This window comes from Mrakia frigida (genome assembly GCF_051309035.1).
Source record: "Mrakia frigida strain ATCC 22029 unplaced genomic scaffold BDY24scaffold_38, whole genome shotgun sequence".
In the NCBI taxonomy this organism is placed as follows: Eukaryota; Fungi; Basidiomycota; class Tremellomycetes; order Cystofilobasidiales; family Mrakiaceae; genus Mrakia; species Mrakia frigida.
Genome location: NW_027481243.1, coordinates 172697 through 184123, shown reverse-complemented (window position 1 = coordinate 184123; position 11427 = coordinate 172697). Strand labels below are relative to the sequence as shown.

Below are 11427 nucleotides of genomic sequence, written 5' to 3'. Positions count from 1 at the left end.
GACATCGACGGTGAAGGGGAAGGGAGGGGGGAAAGGTTGAGCTCGAGCGAATCCCTTCTTGACCACAAACGCTCTCCTCCTCTTTTTCATTTTTTTGCTCGGAAGATCTTCTCAGTCTCTTCTTCAGACTCTCAAGCCTCATCAATGCCTGAAACGGTGAGTTCAGCTCTTCTTCTCTTCGGATGGAGTTGTTTCGAGCTGACCTCTCTCTCTCCTTCTCCCTCCCTCCCTCTCTTTCAAGGTCCCCTCCACTCGCACCCTTCGCTCCTCCCATGGCAAGCGTCTTCAAGCCATCCCTTGGGAGACGCTCCAACACATCTTCTCCTACTGCGATCAAGCCAGTCTCTTCGCTATCTCGCTCGTCTCGTTCGGATGCTGGGAACTCGCGGGATCCCTCCTTTACGAGAACATCGAGATCACGTCCTTGGACGGACTCGCCTCCCTCTTCTTCATCGTGAGTTCAAAACTTGTTCTAAACATGCTTGGAGCTAGAAGCTCAGAGTTTTCTGGCAGAGTCTTGCACTCTTGCTTGATCTCTCGGAGCTGATCTTGTTCCCCTCCTCCTCTTCTCAGAAAGTCGTCCCTTCCTCCCCTCGTCTCGCCCACACAACCTCCCTCTTCTCTCGAATCCGAACTCTCACCTTAGACGTCGACAGCTGGGATCAGGAGAGAGGACCTTACTTCAATCGTCCGGGTGTCGACGAGGAGCACAGTTCGAAGTTCGACAGCGTCACGCTCCTTCACCCACACAGACTTCTCGCCTTCACCATCACTCCCCTTCTCCTCGAGTCCCTCCTCATCCCTGGTAACCCGACGAATATCTTCTCTTTCCTTGGCTGGTACTGCATCCAACTCTTCCCTCACCTCAATCCCGCCGAGGTGGTTCATCAGGAACCCGTTCAACGCGCTTTCCTCGATTGGACCTCCTACTGCACCAGGCTTCCCACTTCCTTCTTCGCTCACTGGACCCACCTCCGACGCGTCGTTCATGCTGGATATCACGTCATCGTGCTTCCTCGCCAAAGGGGATGGGACGGCATCCAAGAAGACCCTCTGTACTCGTTTTGGTCTCCTCCCGTTGGAGAAGAGAAGAGGGCGTTCGAGCTCGTCTTCGAGATGGTGCATGGGTACGACACGCCTGAAAGCGGGTGGCTGGGCCTTGAGAATCGTCTCAAGAAGTTAGGAGTAGGGAAGGGACTCGCGGGGAAGGTTCATTTGAAGGTCGTGCTGAAGGTGCCGGAGGAGGATGAAAAGATCGTTCACGCAGCGGTGCTTCAGCTCCCAGGGTGGATGAAGAAGTTGGTACGAGTAGAGGTTCTCTAGGAGTCTTGATTCGATGTGACTTTTTCACGACTCGCTCGCGATGGGTAGCTTCATGAGGAGAGCTCTCGAGCGGAAAGGAAGAGACGCGTCGCACCTCCCAACTTCTCTTCCCGATCTCGCTTCCGACAGCAGCTCGAAACTCCCTCTCGCTTGGCTCACAGCATACAAACTAACACATCAGATCAAAACGTGACCAAAAGCTCTCGTAGATCTCCAACCCTCTCAAGCCTTCTTCAACGGCTCTGCTGCTCCATCGTCGACAACTCCCTTCAACGAAACGCCCTTCCCTTCCGACCAGCGCATGTAGACGTGTCTGTCGAACACGAAACGAGAAGAAGAAGAGAACAGTCAGCTCAACTTCGAGCATGAGAGACGAGCAAAGGGAACCAAAAGAACGAAGAGCCGAGTAAACGAATCTCCTCTCGCTCGTCTCGACCAGTTTGTCTCCCTCTCGGAAGATGAGGGAGCTTCAAGAGACTCACGTTAGGACTCCATCAGCTGCTCCCACCGAAGCTCCACCAAGAATCGCATAAGGCAGACGAGCTCGTTTGAGGAAGATGGCCTTTGGAGAAACAAAACAACGAGAAGAGGAGGACGTGAGCGGGAGAGGGGAGGGGAACGAGGGAAAGGAAGGGACGACGTCGAAAGCTCACCGGCACGACCAGCGCTCCCACCGCGGCTCCGATGATAGTATAGTCCTCCAGACGTTGTTGAGAAGCCTTTAAACCAAAAGGACCCGAAAGCAGGAAGGAGAGAGCTGAGTTATAGAGACAGAACGGAGGGAGAGAGAGGAAGGAAGGAAGGGAGGAAGGAGGTCGAGCTCACACTCCCTCTAAGCAACCCAGCTCTCGTCGCTACCACCGCTTCAGGCTGATTCAACATCCTTCCATACGCCAAAGCGGCTCCAGCAGCAGGTCCGACTCCAGCGAACCCGATAGCGCACGCTCTCAGGAGACGACCGATGGAGAAGGAACGGGTCTTGATGGCGACGGCTCCGTAGAGGAAGGGGGTGACGAGGGAAGCGAGTTGAGCGCCTTGGATGGCGGAGTGACGGAGGAGGTATTGACGGGAGGGGGAGGAGGAGAGGTCAGGGATGGAGGACATTTTGGGTTGGTTGAGCGTTGGAGGGTGGTTGGCGTGCGCAGGAGAGGGAGGAGGGAGGGGAGGGAGGAGGAAAGGGAGGGGAGGGGAGCGTCATCGCAATCGCTCGGATTAAAAAGGATAAAGGGAAAGGAGATGTGAAGATATGCGAGTAGTGAGTTCAAAGATGAGAGGATTTTGGTTGCTAGAGTTACTTACAACCAGCTGAGCGAGGAAGTAAAGGAAAAAGGAGATCCAATCGCTCCAGAGGGACTTTCAAGTCGACGCGTCGTCGTCGTCCTCGCTCGTCTCTTCCTCTCTTCAAAGGCTAGCATGGTATGAGAGCAAACAAAGCAAAAAGCAAAAAAGGGGAGTCAGAAGAATCTTCTCTCTATATTATCGAGGGGGGGTATAGTCCGTTTCTTCAAGCAAACCGAACGAAAAGAAAGAAAAGAAAAGAGGCGAAAAGCAAGCAACGACAACGAAAAAAAAAGCAAGCAAAGAACCCAAAAAAAAAAACACAAAAACGAAAACGAGACGAACCCAACGACATGAAATCCCCTCCTACTCCTTCCTCCTTACTCCTCCTCCCCCCAATCCCCCTCCTCCTCGTTCTCCTCCCCCAACCACTCGTCCCCTCCCACCTCGCCCAACCTCCCTACCCTGAACCTCTTCGCCGGATCCCTCTTCAACAACCCTTCCACCACCCTCCTCGCTGCCGCTCCCGACGAAACCCCGTGGTAGATCAAACGAGAGGATCCTTCCGGGGAGGAGGCAGAGGCAGAGCCTGGTGGAGGAGGCGGGGAGGAGGAGGGCGGTGGTGGGAAGAGGGACGAGGGATGAAGAGGAGGTGGCCAAGCGTACTCCCCTTTCGCTATCCTCAGCATCCGGGACCGTCTCAGGGAAGGAGGTTCGTGCGAAGGGTCGTCGGTGGGTGGGGAGCCGAAGGGGAGGGAACGGGTCTGTGAGGGAATACGAAACGAACGAACGAACGAACGGAGAGAGCGAAAAGAAAAAGAAGAAAAAGAAAAACTCGGTCAGCTCTCTCTCTCGTACGCGTCTCTCTTTCTTCTCTCCGAGCCAACTCACCAGCATAGCAAACAACACCACTCCGCAAGCCCAACTATCCGCCTTCCTCCCGTCGTACTCCTTCCCCATGATGATCTCCGGACAAGCGAACGAGTCGGATCCACAGCGCGTGGTCAGCGTCGCAGGTTCGGGAGGAGGAGGGAGTCGTTTGGCGAGTCCAAAGTCCGCTAGGTTGATCAACGGGACGGGGAGAGGCGGGAAGGATGATTTGGGGAGGAGGGTTTGACCTTTGGCGAGGAGGGAAGGGGAGAGGGAAGGGAGAGGGAGGGTGAGGAGGACGTCTTGGCGAAAGGGGAAGGGAAAGGAAAAGGAAACGAGAGTTAGCTCGACGCGTTTGGAACCTGACACCCGACGGGAAAGGATAGATGAATCGGGTGGTTGGCACTCACTCTCCAGCTTGACATCCCTATGCACCACACCTTCCCCGTGCAGCCATCCGACGGCAGCCTCGAGCTCTCCCCAGACGCGTCGAACCCAACCCATCCCGACGCGAGACCAGAGTTCCGGAGAGGCGACGATGGAGAACAGCTCTCCTCCTGGAAGGAAAGGAAGAGCGAGGATGTGATGGGTTGGGGTGGAGAAGGAGGTGAGGTGAGGGATGATGGAAGGGTGGTGGAGGGTCTGTAGACGAACGGACGAACGAAGAAGGGAGACAGGTGAGCTCGAGGGAGTGAGAGGGAGGGCGAAGATGGATTGAAATTTGAACGAACCTTGAGGATCTCAACCTCTCTCGTGAACGACGTGAGCGTTCTTGAGTTCTCTAAACAGAGTTCTTTGGACCTGCACCCGCATCGAAACGAAACGAAGATCCAAAACACACGATCAGCTCTCGGCTCCTCTTCCTCTCCTCCCTCCCTCCCTCCTTCGATCAAGCCTTCTACTCACATCATCTTAACAGCCACCAACCCTCTCAACTCCTTTCTCTCCTCCTCTACACCGTCGCTTCCTCCCTCCTCGTGCACCAACCTCGCTCCCCAAACACAACTGAACGCTCCCCTCCCCACCTCTCCTCCGACCAACTTCCAGATCCTCTTCCTTCTCCTCTTCCTCTTGGTACTGCTAGCACTCCTCCTCCGAACCTCCTGCTGCCCGAACTCTCCGACGGTTGGACTCGAGCTCTCCTCCTCCTCGTCGTCGTCTTCATCATCCTCGAGCACAAGCTCCACCAACTCGTCCCCTTCCTCCGGCTCCTTCGTCGTCGTCGTCGCTGCTGCTCCTGCTCCTGCTCCTCTTCCTCCTCCCGCCGCTGCCGAAGCCGAAGCAGAAGGAAGCACCCTCGTCGCTTCTCGGTTGAGATTGAGGACGGGGGATAAGTCGCGGCTGTGAGCTAAAGAGGGAGGAGGGAGACCTGAGCCTGAGCCTGAGATGGAGGAGGAGTGGTGATGCGAGGAGGAGGAGGAGGAGGGGAACGACGAGACGTTGGTTGATGAAGAGGACGGATGGAAGATGGGTGGTGCTGGTGGTAGTGGTAGCTCCTTTTCAAAACTGAAGAACGGTCGAATTCCTCCGTCTCCTCCTCCTCCGAGATGGAAAGGTCTCGACGTCGCGTCCGAGACGGATCGGTTGCTCCTGGCTCCTCCTCCTCCTCCTCCTTCCCCTGTTCCTCCTCCTCCTCCTCTGGATCCCAGCGAGCCAGGAACGAGTCTACTCCCACCCAACGAAGCTCTCCCCATGGATCCTGCTCTTCCCAACGAGGATCCCGATCCTGGTAACGGTTTCGGAGGAGTGAGGGATTCGATTTCAGGGTTGTTGGTGTTGGTGTTGCTGTTGCTGTTGTTGGTGGCGAGACCTCTGGAGAAGAAGGAGTCGGTTTTGGACTTGGAAGAAGAGTTGGATTTCGTAGAGGAGACCGAGTTGGAGCGGGTGGGGAGACCTCCGACGGAGGACCAGACGCGGCCTGTAGAGGAGGAGGAGGAGGTGGTTGGGGAGAGGGAGGAGGATTCGAGAGAGGAGGAAGGAGGAGGAGGAGGAGGTGGTGGTCCGAAGTCGGAAGAGGAGGGTTCTCCTGTTGGAGAAGGGAGAGTGACGAGCGTTTGGACGCAAGTTAACGAGGAGATGGATCCGTTCGAAGTGGACGAGTTGATGTAGCCGGAAGAGGAAGAGGGAGGAGGAGGAGTGGAAGGAGGGTCGAAGGAGGGAGAAGGGAGAGCGGTCGTGGAAGCCATCTTCCATCCGTCGATGCCGTCGATGTGGAAGGAAGGAATCTTGTTGGTCGTCGTGGTGGTCGTGGTGGTTGAAGGTGAAGGGGAGGGTGGAGTAGTACAAGTCATGTCACCATCCAAAAATATGAACCCCGGTCAACCTGGCGAAGGGAAGGAATGGAAGGAAGGAGTTGGGAGGGTGGATCGTCTGAGATTGAAACAAAGAAATCAGCACAGCTTCGATTTATATGAAGGTGGATGGAGTAGAGACTGACCTCTGGAGATGCAGAAAAAGCTGGCAAGAGAGATGGAGGGAGGTGGTGGTTAAGAGAGAGAGATCGACAACGTGCGAGCTCACCGCTTCGAGCTTTGAGGGTTCGTCGATCTGGCTCCGGAGATATCCCTCCTCCGTCTTATCTTTTAGCTTCGATTCCTGCTAGGCTGCTGAGGGGTTTTTTTTTTTTTCAGCTTCTCGTAGTTCGGGATACTGGAGCTCTTCACGCTAATTAAAACCTCGCGAAAATTCCTCTCCTTCTCGTCTCTCTCTCTCTCCCTCTTCCCTCTCCTTTCGAAAACGCGTCGCTCGACCTCATCTCCATCAATCCAGCACCTCCAACGTAGCAGCTCTACACACCCTACTCTCCCTCCCTCTCACCTTCACCAAGTTCAACAACTCTCCCCTCGTTCCTCCTCCTCCCATCATCCACCCTCCTCGACCGACTTTACTCCTCCCACCGTCCAGATCCTTCCTCATCAACTCGAGCAGGATCGAGAGAGGGACCGTTCCGATCCCGTGTCCCTTTCCTCGAGAGAGGGAGAAGGCTCCAGAGGTGTGGAAGCCGACCATCGAGGTGGGAGGGGGGAGAACGGTTTCGGCCTGGAGAGGAAAAGGAAAAGGAAAAACGAAAGGAAAACGAAAACGAAACGACGCGGCGGAGTCAGCGAACGATTTGAGCTCCCTTCTCGAACAGAACCACGGTCCAAGCTCCTCTTGAGGGACTCGAGACCCAAAACGAAAGGATAAGCTGAAAAAACTCACCTCCTCGTCATGATCCACCTCCCTCCCCTTCCTCCCACCTCCGTAACCCTCCCTCCACCTCCTCTCTTCCTCCCTCGAAACCGGATCCTCCTCGAGCAGGTAGATCGGTCCTACCTCGCTCGCCACTCCTCTCCCGCAGATCTTGACCGTCACTCGAACCAACGCTCCGTCGAAGAGATCCTCCGCTTGGTCGAGAGGAAGCCCGTCGAGGTTGCGTTTGAAACGATGAGCGTTGATTTCGGCGAGGAGGGTTTCGGAGGGTGAGGTGGTGGAGGTGAGGAGGTTGGGGAGGAGGGTAGTGGAGAGGGAGGGGAGTCGAAGAAGCCAGGGTGTGAGGAGATTTGGTGCTGAGGAGGTTGAAGTTGAAGTCGACGCGTCGCAAACTCCGTTGATAGCCAACTCCTCCTCGCTCGTCTCTACCACTCCAGCCATCTTCTCTCCTCTCCTCCTCCTCCTCGCACTCGCCACTAGCCCTTTCCAATCAGGTTTCCAAGGACTCTTACCCACTCCCATCTCTCCCTCCTCCTCCTCCTTCTTCTTCCCGTCCACCACCTCCCCCGCTCCACCCACCCACCCACAACTCCCCCAGTTCTCCCTCTTCCCCGGCGGTTTCTTCATCCACCTCTCCCTCAACCCTTCCTCCCTCTCCTCCCACCATCTCCGACTCGCTCTCGTCCCGGCCCAATCCTCCGGGAACGCTCCCGCTCCGCTCTCGAACGCCTGGGACTGTCGTTCTCGGATCCCTCCGATCCGGGTTCCGGTGAAGACGAGGGAGGTGAGGAAGGGTTGGGACCATTTCGAGGGGAGGAGGAGGAGGAAACCGTGCATGGAGGTTGCGGAGGAGGAGGAGGGAGGGGAGAGGGTGTGTTGGATGAGGAGGAGAGGGATTCGGGAGTCTTGCACTAAAGGGCGGAGAGGAGTGGAAGGGATACCGATCTGTTACGAAGGGAAAGAAAGAAAGGGAGGGTTTAGTTGGGAAGAGAGGAAGGGAGAAGGAAAGGAAAGACGCGTGCTGGAAAACGAACAAACCTCTTGTCGTCGTCGATCCAGCTCGCTCTTCTTGAACTTGTTCCTCCCGACGTCGGACCGTATCTGAGCGTCCCAGAGCTCACTTCGAGCGAGGTCGGAGCTGGGTTCGTGCTCCCATGCGGAGGATTGAGCGGCGTCGGATTTGGGGTCGGAGGGTTTGGCGTTGGTGGGAGGGAAGCTGGGAAGACCAGACGAGACGAGACGAGACGAAACGAACGTGAGAACGAAGAGTCAGTCTCGTTTCAGCTCGGACGCAAAGAAAGGAGAAGAGAGATGGGTAAACACTCACCTAAGTCGAGGATCGTAGACTTTGAAACCCATCACCATCCCTCTCGGCAGACTACCCGACGTCTTCAGATCTCTCAGCTCGCTCCAGATCTGCGAACGAAACGCGAAAAACCAAAACGGACGCGACTTCGGTCAGCCTTCTCTCTCCGCAAACAAATCTGAAACGGGAACTCACCTTTTTCATCTCCGCCCTCTCCTCAGCCTTGATCAACCCACCCAAAGCTCCCTTCAGAACCCTCCCACTCTTCGGTCCCACAATCTCAAACGCGTTGACCTCTTCCCTCCGGTCGCTCATCTCGATCTCCACCTCCTGCTCTCCTTCCACCACCACCTCCCTCTGCTTCCCCTTTCCTTTCCCCTTCCCCTTCGCCAAAGCAGCAGCTCGTTCGTCTCGGATCTCGGTGAGAACGGAAGTGATGGAGGACCGGAGAGCTCCCCAGACCTCAGCGTGGGACGTTGGGTGGAAGCGGATCCAAATCTGGCGTTGGAGGGGAGAAGAGGAGGGAAGAGGGTTCGTGGAGGTTGAAGCTGAGGTAGAGGGAAGGGTGGGTGACGTGGGAGGGGGAGGAGGTGGGCACCAGAGGACGGTTGCTGGGCAGAGGAGGGAGAGAGGGTAGGCGGAGGGAAGGTGAAGGGTTGTGGTTGCTAGACGAGAACCGGGGGTGAATCTGCAGAGAAGGGAGAAGGAGAAGAGGTAACGTTAGGTTGTGAAAGAAGGGTTGAAGGAAAAAGAGAGATATAGTGAAAAGGAACGAACCTCTTTCCCCAGCAGACCTCTCCGGCGACGCGACGAAGGACTCGTTCGAGAGCGACCTCTTCTCCCTTGAGCTCGATGAGAGAGAAGTACGACACGTCGTTGAGGATCGATCCGTGCATGGCAGCTCGATGGGAGGGTCGGAAAGCCTTCTCGGTAGGTCGATGAGCCTGAGCAGAAGAAGGGGACGAGCGAAGAAGTCAGCTCGACGAGTCGAACGAAGGAAGGAGAGTCGCTCGCAAAAAGAAGGGTTGGGATTGTACGAACCAGTCTGAATCCCCACGTGTTGACCATGTGCATCCTTTTCGCCATCCAAATATGAGTCTCGAGCCACATCTTACTCCCTGCGAACGAAAAAGTCGAAAGAACGAAAGTCAGACGAGGAGGTCGAAGAGAGGGAGGAGGAAATCGAAGCTCACTTTGTCGTCTCCTCAGCTTGTCCGTCCTCGACAGACCGGTCTTGATGCTCTTCTTCAGCTTGGGATAATGCTTCTTGACGGGTGCTGTTCGAGTTTTGGGGTCGATCTGGTACGAAGGAAGGACGGACAGGGTCAGACAAAAGAAGGGAGAAAGAGAGGAAGGAAGGAAGTTCGAGCTCACCTCCTGCGTCGCCTTCGCTCTGAGTCTTCCTGGGACACGACGAGCGTTGTGAGACGCAGCTCTCCGACGAAGATGACGAGGAAGAGTTTGGAAGGCTCGTTTGGTCGAGCTGTCGCTGTATAGGGGGGAAGGAGGCAGATGGGGAACGAGAAGATCAACTTGAGCTCGAGGTGAGCTCGACTTCTTCCCTCCTTCCCTTCCCTTCTTCTAAACCGAACGAGAGGCGAGACTTACAAGGCACTCTTCATAGCAGTCTTCATAGCTTGGATCTCGAACGATCGAGCCTGCAAAAGAAAAAAGACCACAAAGGTCAGCAGAGGCGAGAAGGTGAGCTCGAGAAGAAAGAAAGGAAGGAAGGAGGGAACGAACGAGAGCAAACTTCTCGACTTCGATCGACTGAGGGAGTCCAGCCATGCCTGGAGAAAGAAAACGAAGATACGAGAGTCAGTCAGAGAAACAGTTCAGCTGATAGGCAGTCTTGAGGATGACTCACCTTTCAATGCAGCATCGTTCCCCTTTCCTACGGCTGGTGAGCTCTGAGCTCGAGAGGAGGAGGAGGAGGAGGAAGGTTGCTTCGAGGTGATCTGTCGTCCCTGTTGAAGTTTAGTCCGTTTGTGAGACTTCCCGTTCGATGGAGCAGTAGAGTTCGGACGCTTCAGAGGAGGCATGCGAGGAGGAAATGTGGTGTTGGGGAGGGTCGTCGTTGAGGAGGCGAAGGGAGGACGAAAGTCGAAAGGGCAACCAGCTCCTCTCCTTTCTCCCGACCACATCTCTTCTTCCGAGAAGCTTTTCTGGAACCTCCTCGAGAGGGAGAGAATGAGATTCAGAATCTCCTTCCACGATCCTATCCTCCCTTTTTTCATCTTTTCTGCCTCTTCGTTCTTGACCTGACCGCCCGCTCCACCGTCCCTCGCTCTCCTCCTTCTCGCCACCTCCTCTTCTCCTGGAGACGAGTCCCTTCCTTTTCCATCCTCTCAGTCTTTCCAGAGTATCTTGGAGAGCGCGGATGACCTCTGGGATGGATCTGGTCGGTTCTGCGTGTCCGAAGGAGGAGAATGGCGAGTCGAAAGAGTTGAACGTCGAAGCTCAGCTCGACCTTTCCTCTCTTTCTCCTTTCTCCTTTCTTTCCTCTCTTCCCAAGCGTCAGATGGTCTGCGAGATCGAGTGCTCTCAGAGATCATCTGTTGCTTTCGCTCGCTTTCCTGCTCGCCAGCTCACGCATGGGCAAGAGGGGAGGAAGACCGGGAAGGGAAGGCACGACGTGGACTCGCTCCATCTCACCTTCCCTTCTCGTTTCACCCTGCCTTCTCTCTCTTTCTCTCTTTCTTTCTCCTTTCTCGCGTCTTTCGCTTCTCTTCCATCATTAATCCCGTCTTCTTTTCTGCTTCCTCTCAACTCCTTACGGACACAAAGCTGTGGAAGTTCTTCCGGAGAGCTGGAGTCGGAAACGTCTTCTCTTTGCGCTCCTTCAGCTAAAGAGATATCGGTTTTGATTAGGTGTCTCCGATCGAACATCTGCGCAGGCTTCTACTCCCTCTGACGTTTCATATTGCACTTCCCCGTGTTTTCGAGGACGGCGCGTCGTCGTGCGTCGCTCACCGTTCCCTTTCCACTCCCTTTTGGGACTCTCCTTCCCCTCCGTTGGACTCCTCCGACTCTCAGCTATGCTTTTAAAATCTTCGGAAGTCTGAGCTGACGCAGTGATGGAGTGAACGGAAGTGAGCTTGAATCTCAAAACGGACGCGTCGTTTTCGTTTCCTTTTTCATTCCTTCATTCCGTTATATACGCCGTTGCCGCGCTTCTTCCCTCACGCTTTCCGCTGTGTTGGCTTAGCATGCTCTCTTGAGAGTACTCCTGAGCCGGAAAAGCTGAAGTATCAGAAGTCAAGCGGCAGAATGGAAGTTGAAGCGACGCGTCCGGTTTCGCGTTTTCCCTTTGAATCTGCCTGCCCCAGACTGTGTCGCTCTTCCTATGTCGTTCAGCAATCGCTCTCAGATCATTTCTGAGAGCAGCTGCGGTGAAGAACTCATGAATTGAACCGTTTGCTCGGCGCAGATCTTCAGAAGCGACGCGTCCCTCCCTT

General features: G+C 55.4%; 6 protein-coding genes across 6 annotated transcripts; 3 read left to right on the top strand and 3 right to left on the bottom strand.

Annotated features, from left to right (window-relative positions):
• Nucleotides 1-144: 144 nt before the first annotated feature.
• Nucleotides 145-1323, top strand: BDY24DRAFT_418451 (uncharacterized protein; the record flags this gene model as incomplete). The annotated part of the gene is made up of 3 exons (XM_076643850.1): nucleotides 145-156; nucleotides 242-454; nucleotides 574-1323. The coding sequence occupies 3 exons, from the start codon at nucleotides 145-147 to the stop codon at nucleotides 1321-1323; spliced, it is 975 nt and encodes a 324-aa protein (XP_076493101.1).
• A 141-nt stretch (nucleotides 1324-1464) lies between these two features.
• Nucleotides 1465-2427, bottom strand: BDY24DRAFT_427901 (uncharacterized protein; the record flags this gene model as incomplete). Its single annotated transcript, XM_076644052.1, has 4 exons — nucleotides 1465-1636; nucleotides 1806-1885; nucleotides 1977-2042; nucleotides 2149-2427. The coding sequence occupies 4 exons, from the start codon at nucleotides 2425-2427 to the stop codon at nucleotides 1546-1548; spliced, it is 516 nt and encodes a 171-aa protein (XP_076493100.1). The 3' UTR covers nucleotides 1465-1545.
• A 1068-nt stretch (nucleotides 2428-3495) lies between these two features.
• Nucleotides 3496-3975, bottom strand: BDY24DRAFT_344694 (kinase-like domain-containing protein; the record flags this gene model as incomplete). The annotated part of the gene is made up of 2 exons (XM_076637564.1): nucleotides 3496-3719; nucleotides 3882-3975. Coding segments are annotated over 2 exons (318 nt in total), but the record flags the coding sequence as incomplete, so codon positions are not given.
• A 963-nt stretch (nucleotides 3976-4938) lies between these two features.
• On the top strand, nucleotides 4939-5472 carry BDY24DRAFT_401539 (uncharacterized protein; the record flags this gene model as incomplete). Its single annotated transcript, XM_076642112.1, has 1 exon — nucleotides 4939-5472. A coding segment is annotated over one exon (534 nt), but the record flags the coding sequence as incomplete, so codon positions are not given.
• BDY24DRAFT_401538 (uncharacterized protein) lies at nucleotides 5450-6039 on the top strand. The gene has a single exon (XM_076642111.1). It carries the CDS (start codon nucleotides 5671-5673, stop codon nucleotides 5905-5907), a length of 237 nt encoding a protein of 78 aa, XP_076493097.1. The 5' UTR covers nucleotides 5450-5670; the 3' UTR covers nucleotides 5908-6039.
• Nucleotides 6040-6057: 18 nt separating this feature from the next.
• Nucleotides 6058-10029, bottom strand: POP1 (ribonuclease P/MRP protein subunit POP1). The gene is made up of 12 exons (XM_076642853.1): nucleotides 9837-10029; nucleotides 9713-9759; nucleotides 9578-9627; nucleotides 9344-9458; nucleotides 9163-9268; nucleotides 9011-9087; nucleotides 8747-8913; nucleotides 8165-8657; nucleotides 7991-8079; nucleotides 7702-7879; nucleotides 6673-7608; nucleotides 6058-6510 (listed from the first exon to the last, which is right to left on the bottom strand). Exons 1-12 carry the CDS (start codon nucleotides 10009-10011, stop codon nucleotides 6232-6234), a joined length of 2712 nt encoding a protein of 903 aa, XP_076493096.1. The 5' UTR covers nucleotides 10012-10029; the 3' UTR covers nucleotides 6058-6231.
• Between the last annotated feature and the right edge of the window lie 1398 nt (nucleotides 10030-11427).

Excerpts from the sequence above, each read along its gene's own strand:
- BDY24DRAFT_401538 (XM_076642111.1), top strand. The coding sequence starts at position 5,671 with ATGCCGTCGATGTGGAAGGAAGGAATCTTGTTGGTCGTCGTGGTGGTC.
- POP1 (XM_076642853.1), bottom strand. The coding sequence starts at position 10,011 with ATGCCTCCTCTGAAGCGTCCGAACTCTACTGCTCCATCGAACGGGAAG. Across the intron at positions 9,628-9,712 it reads AAGTCGAGAAGTTTGCTCTC|GCTCGATCGTTCGAGATCCA; the intron begins GTTCGTTCCCTC and ends TTTCTTTTGCAG. Across the intron at positions 9,088-9,162 it reads CAAGCTGAGGAGACGACAAA|GGAGTAAGATGTGGCTCGAG; the intron begins GTGAGCTTCGAT and ends TTTCGTTCGCAG.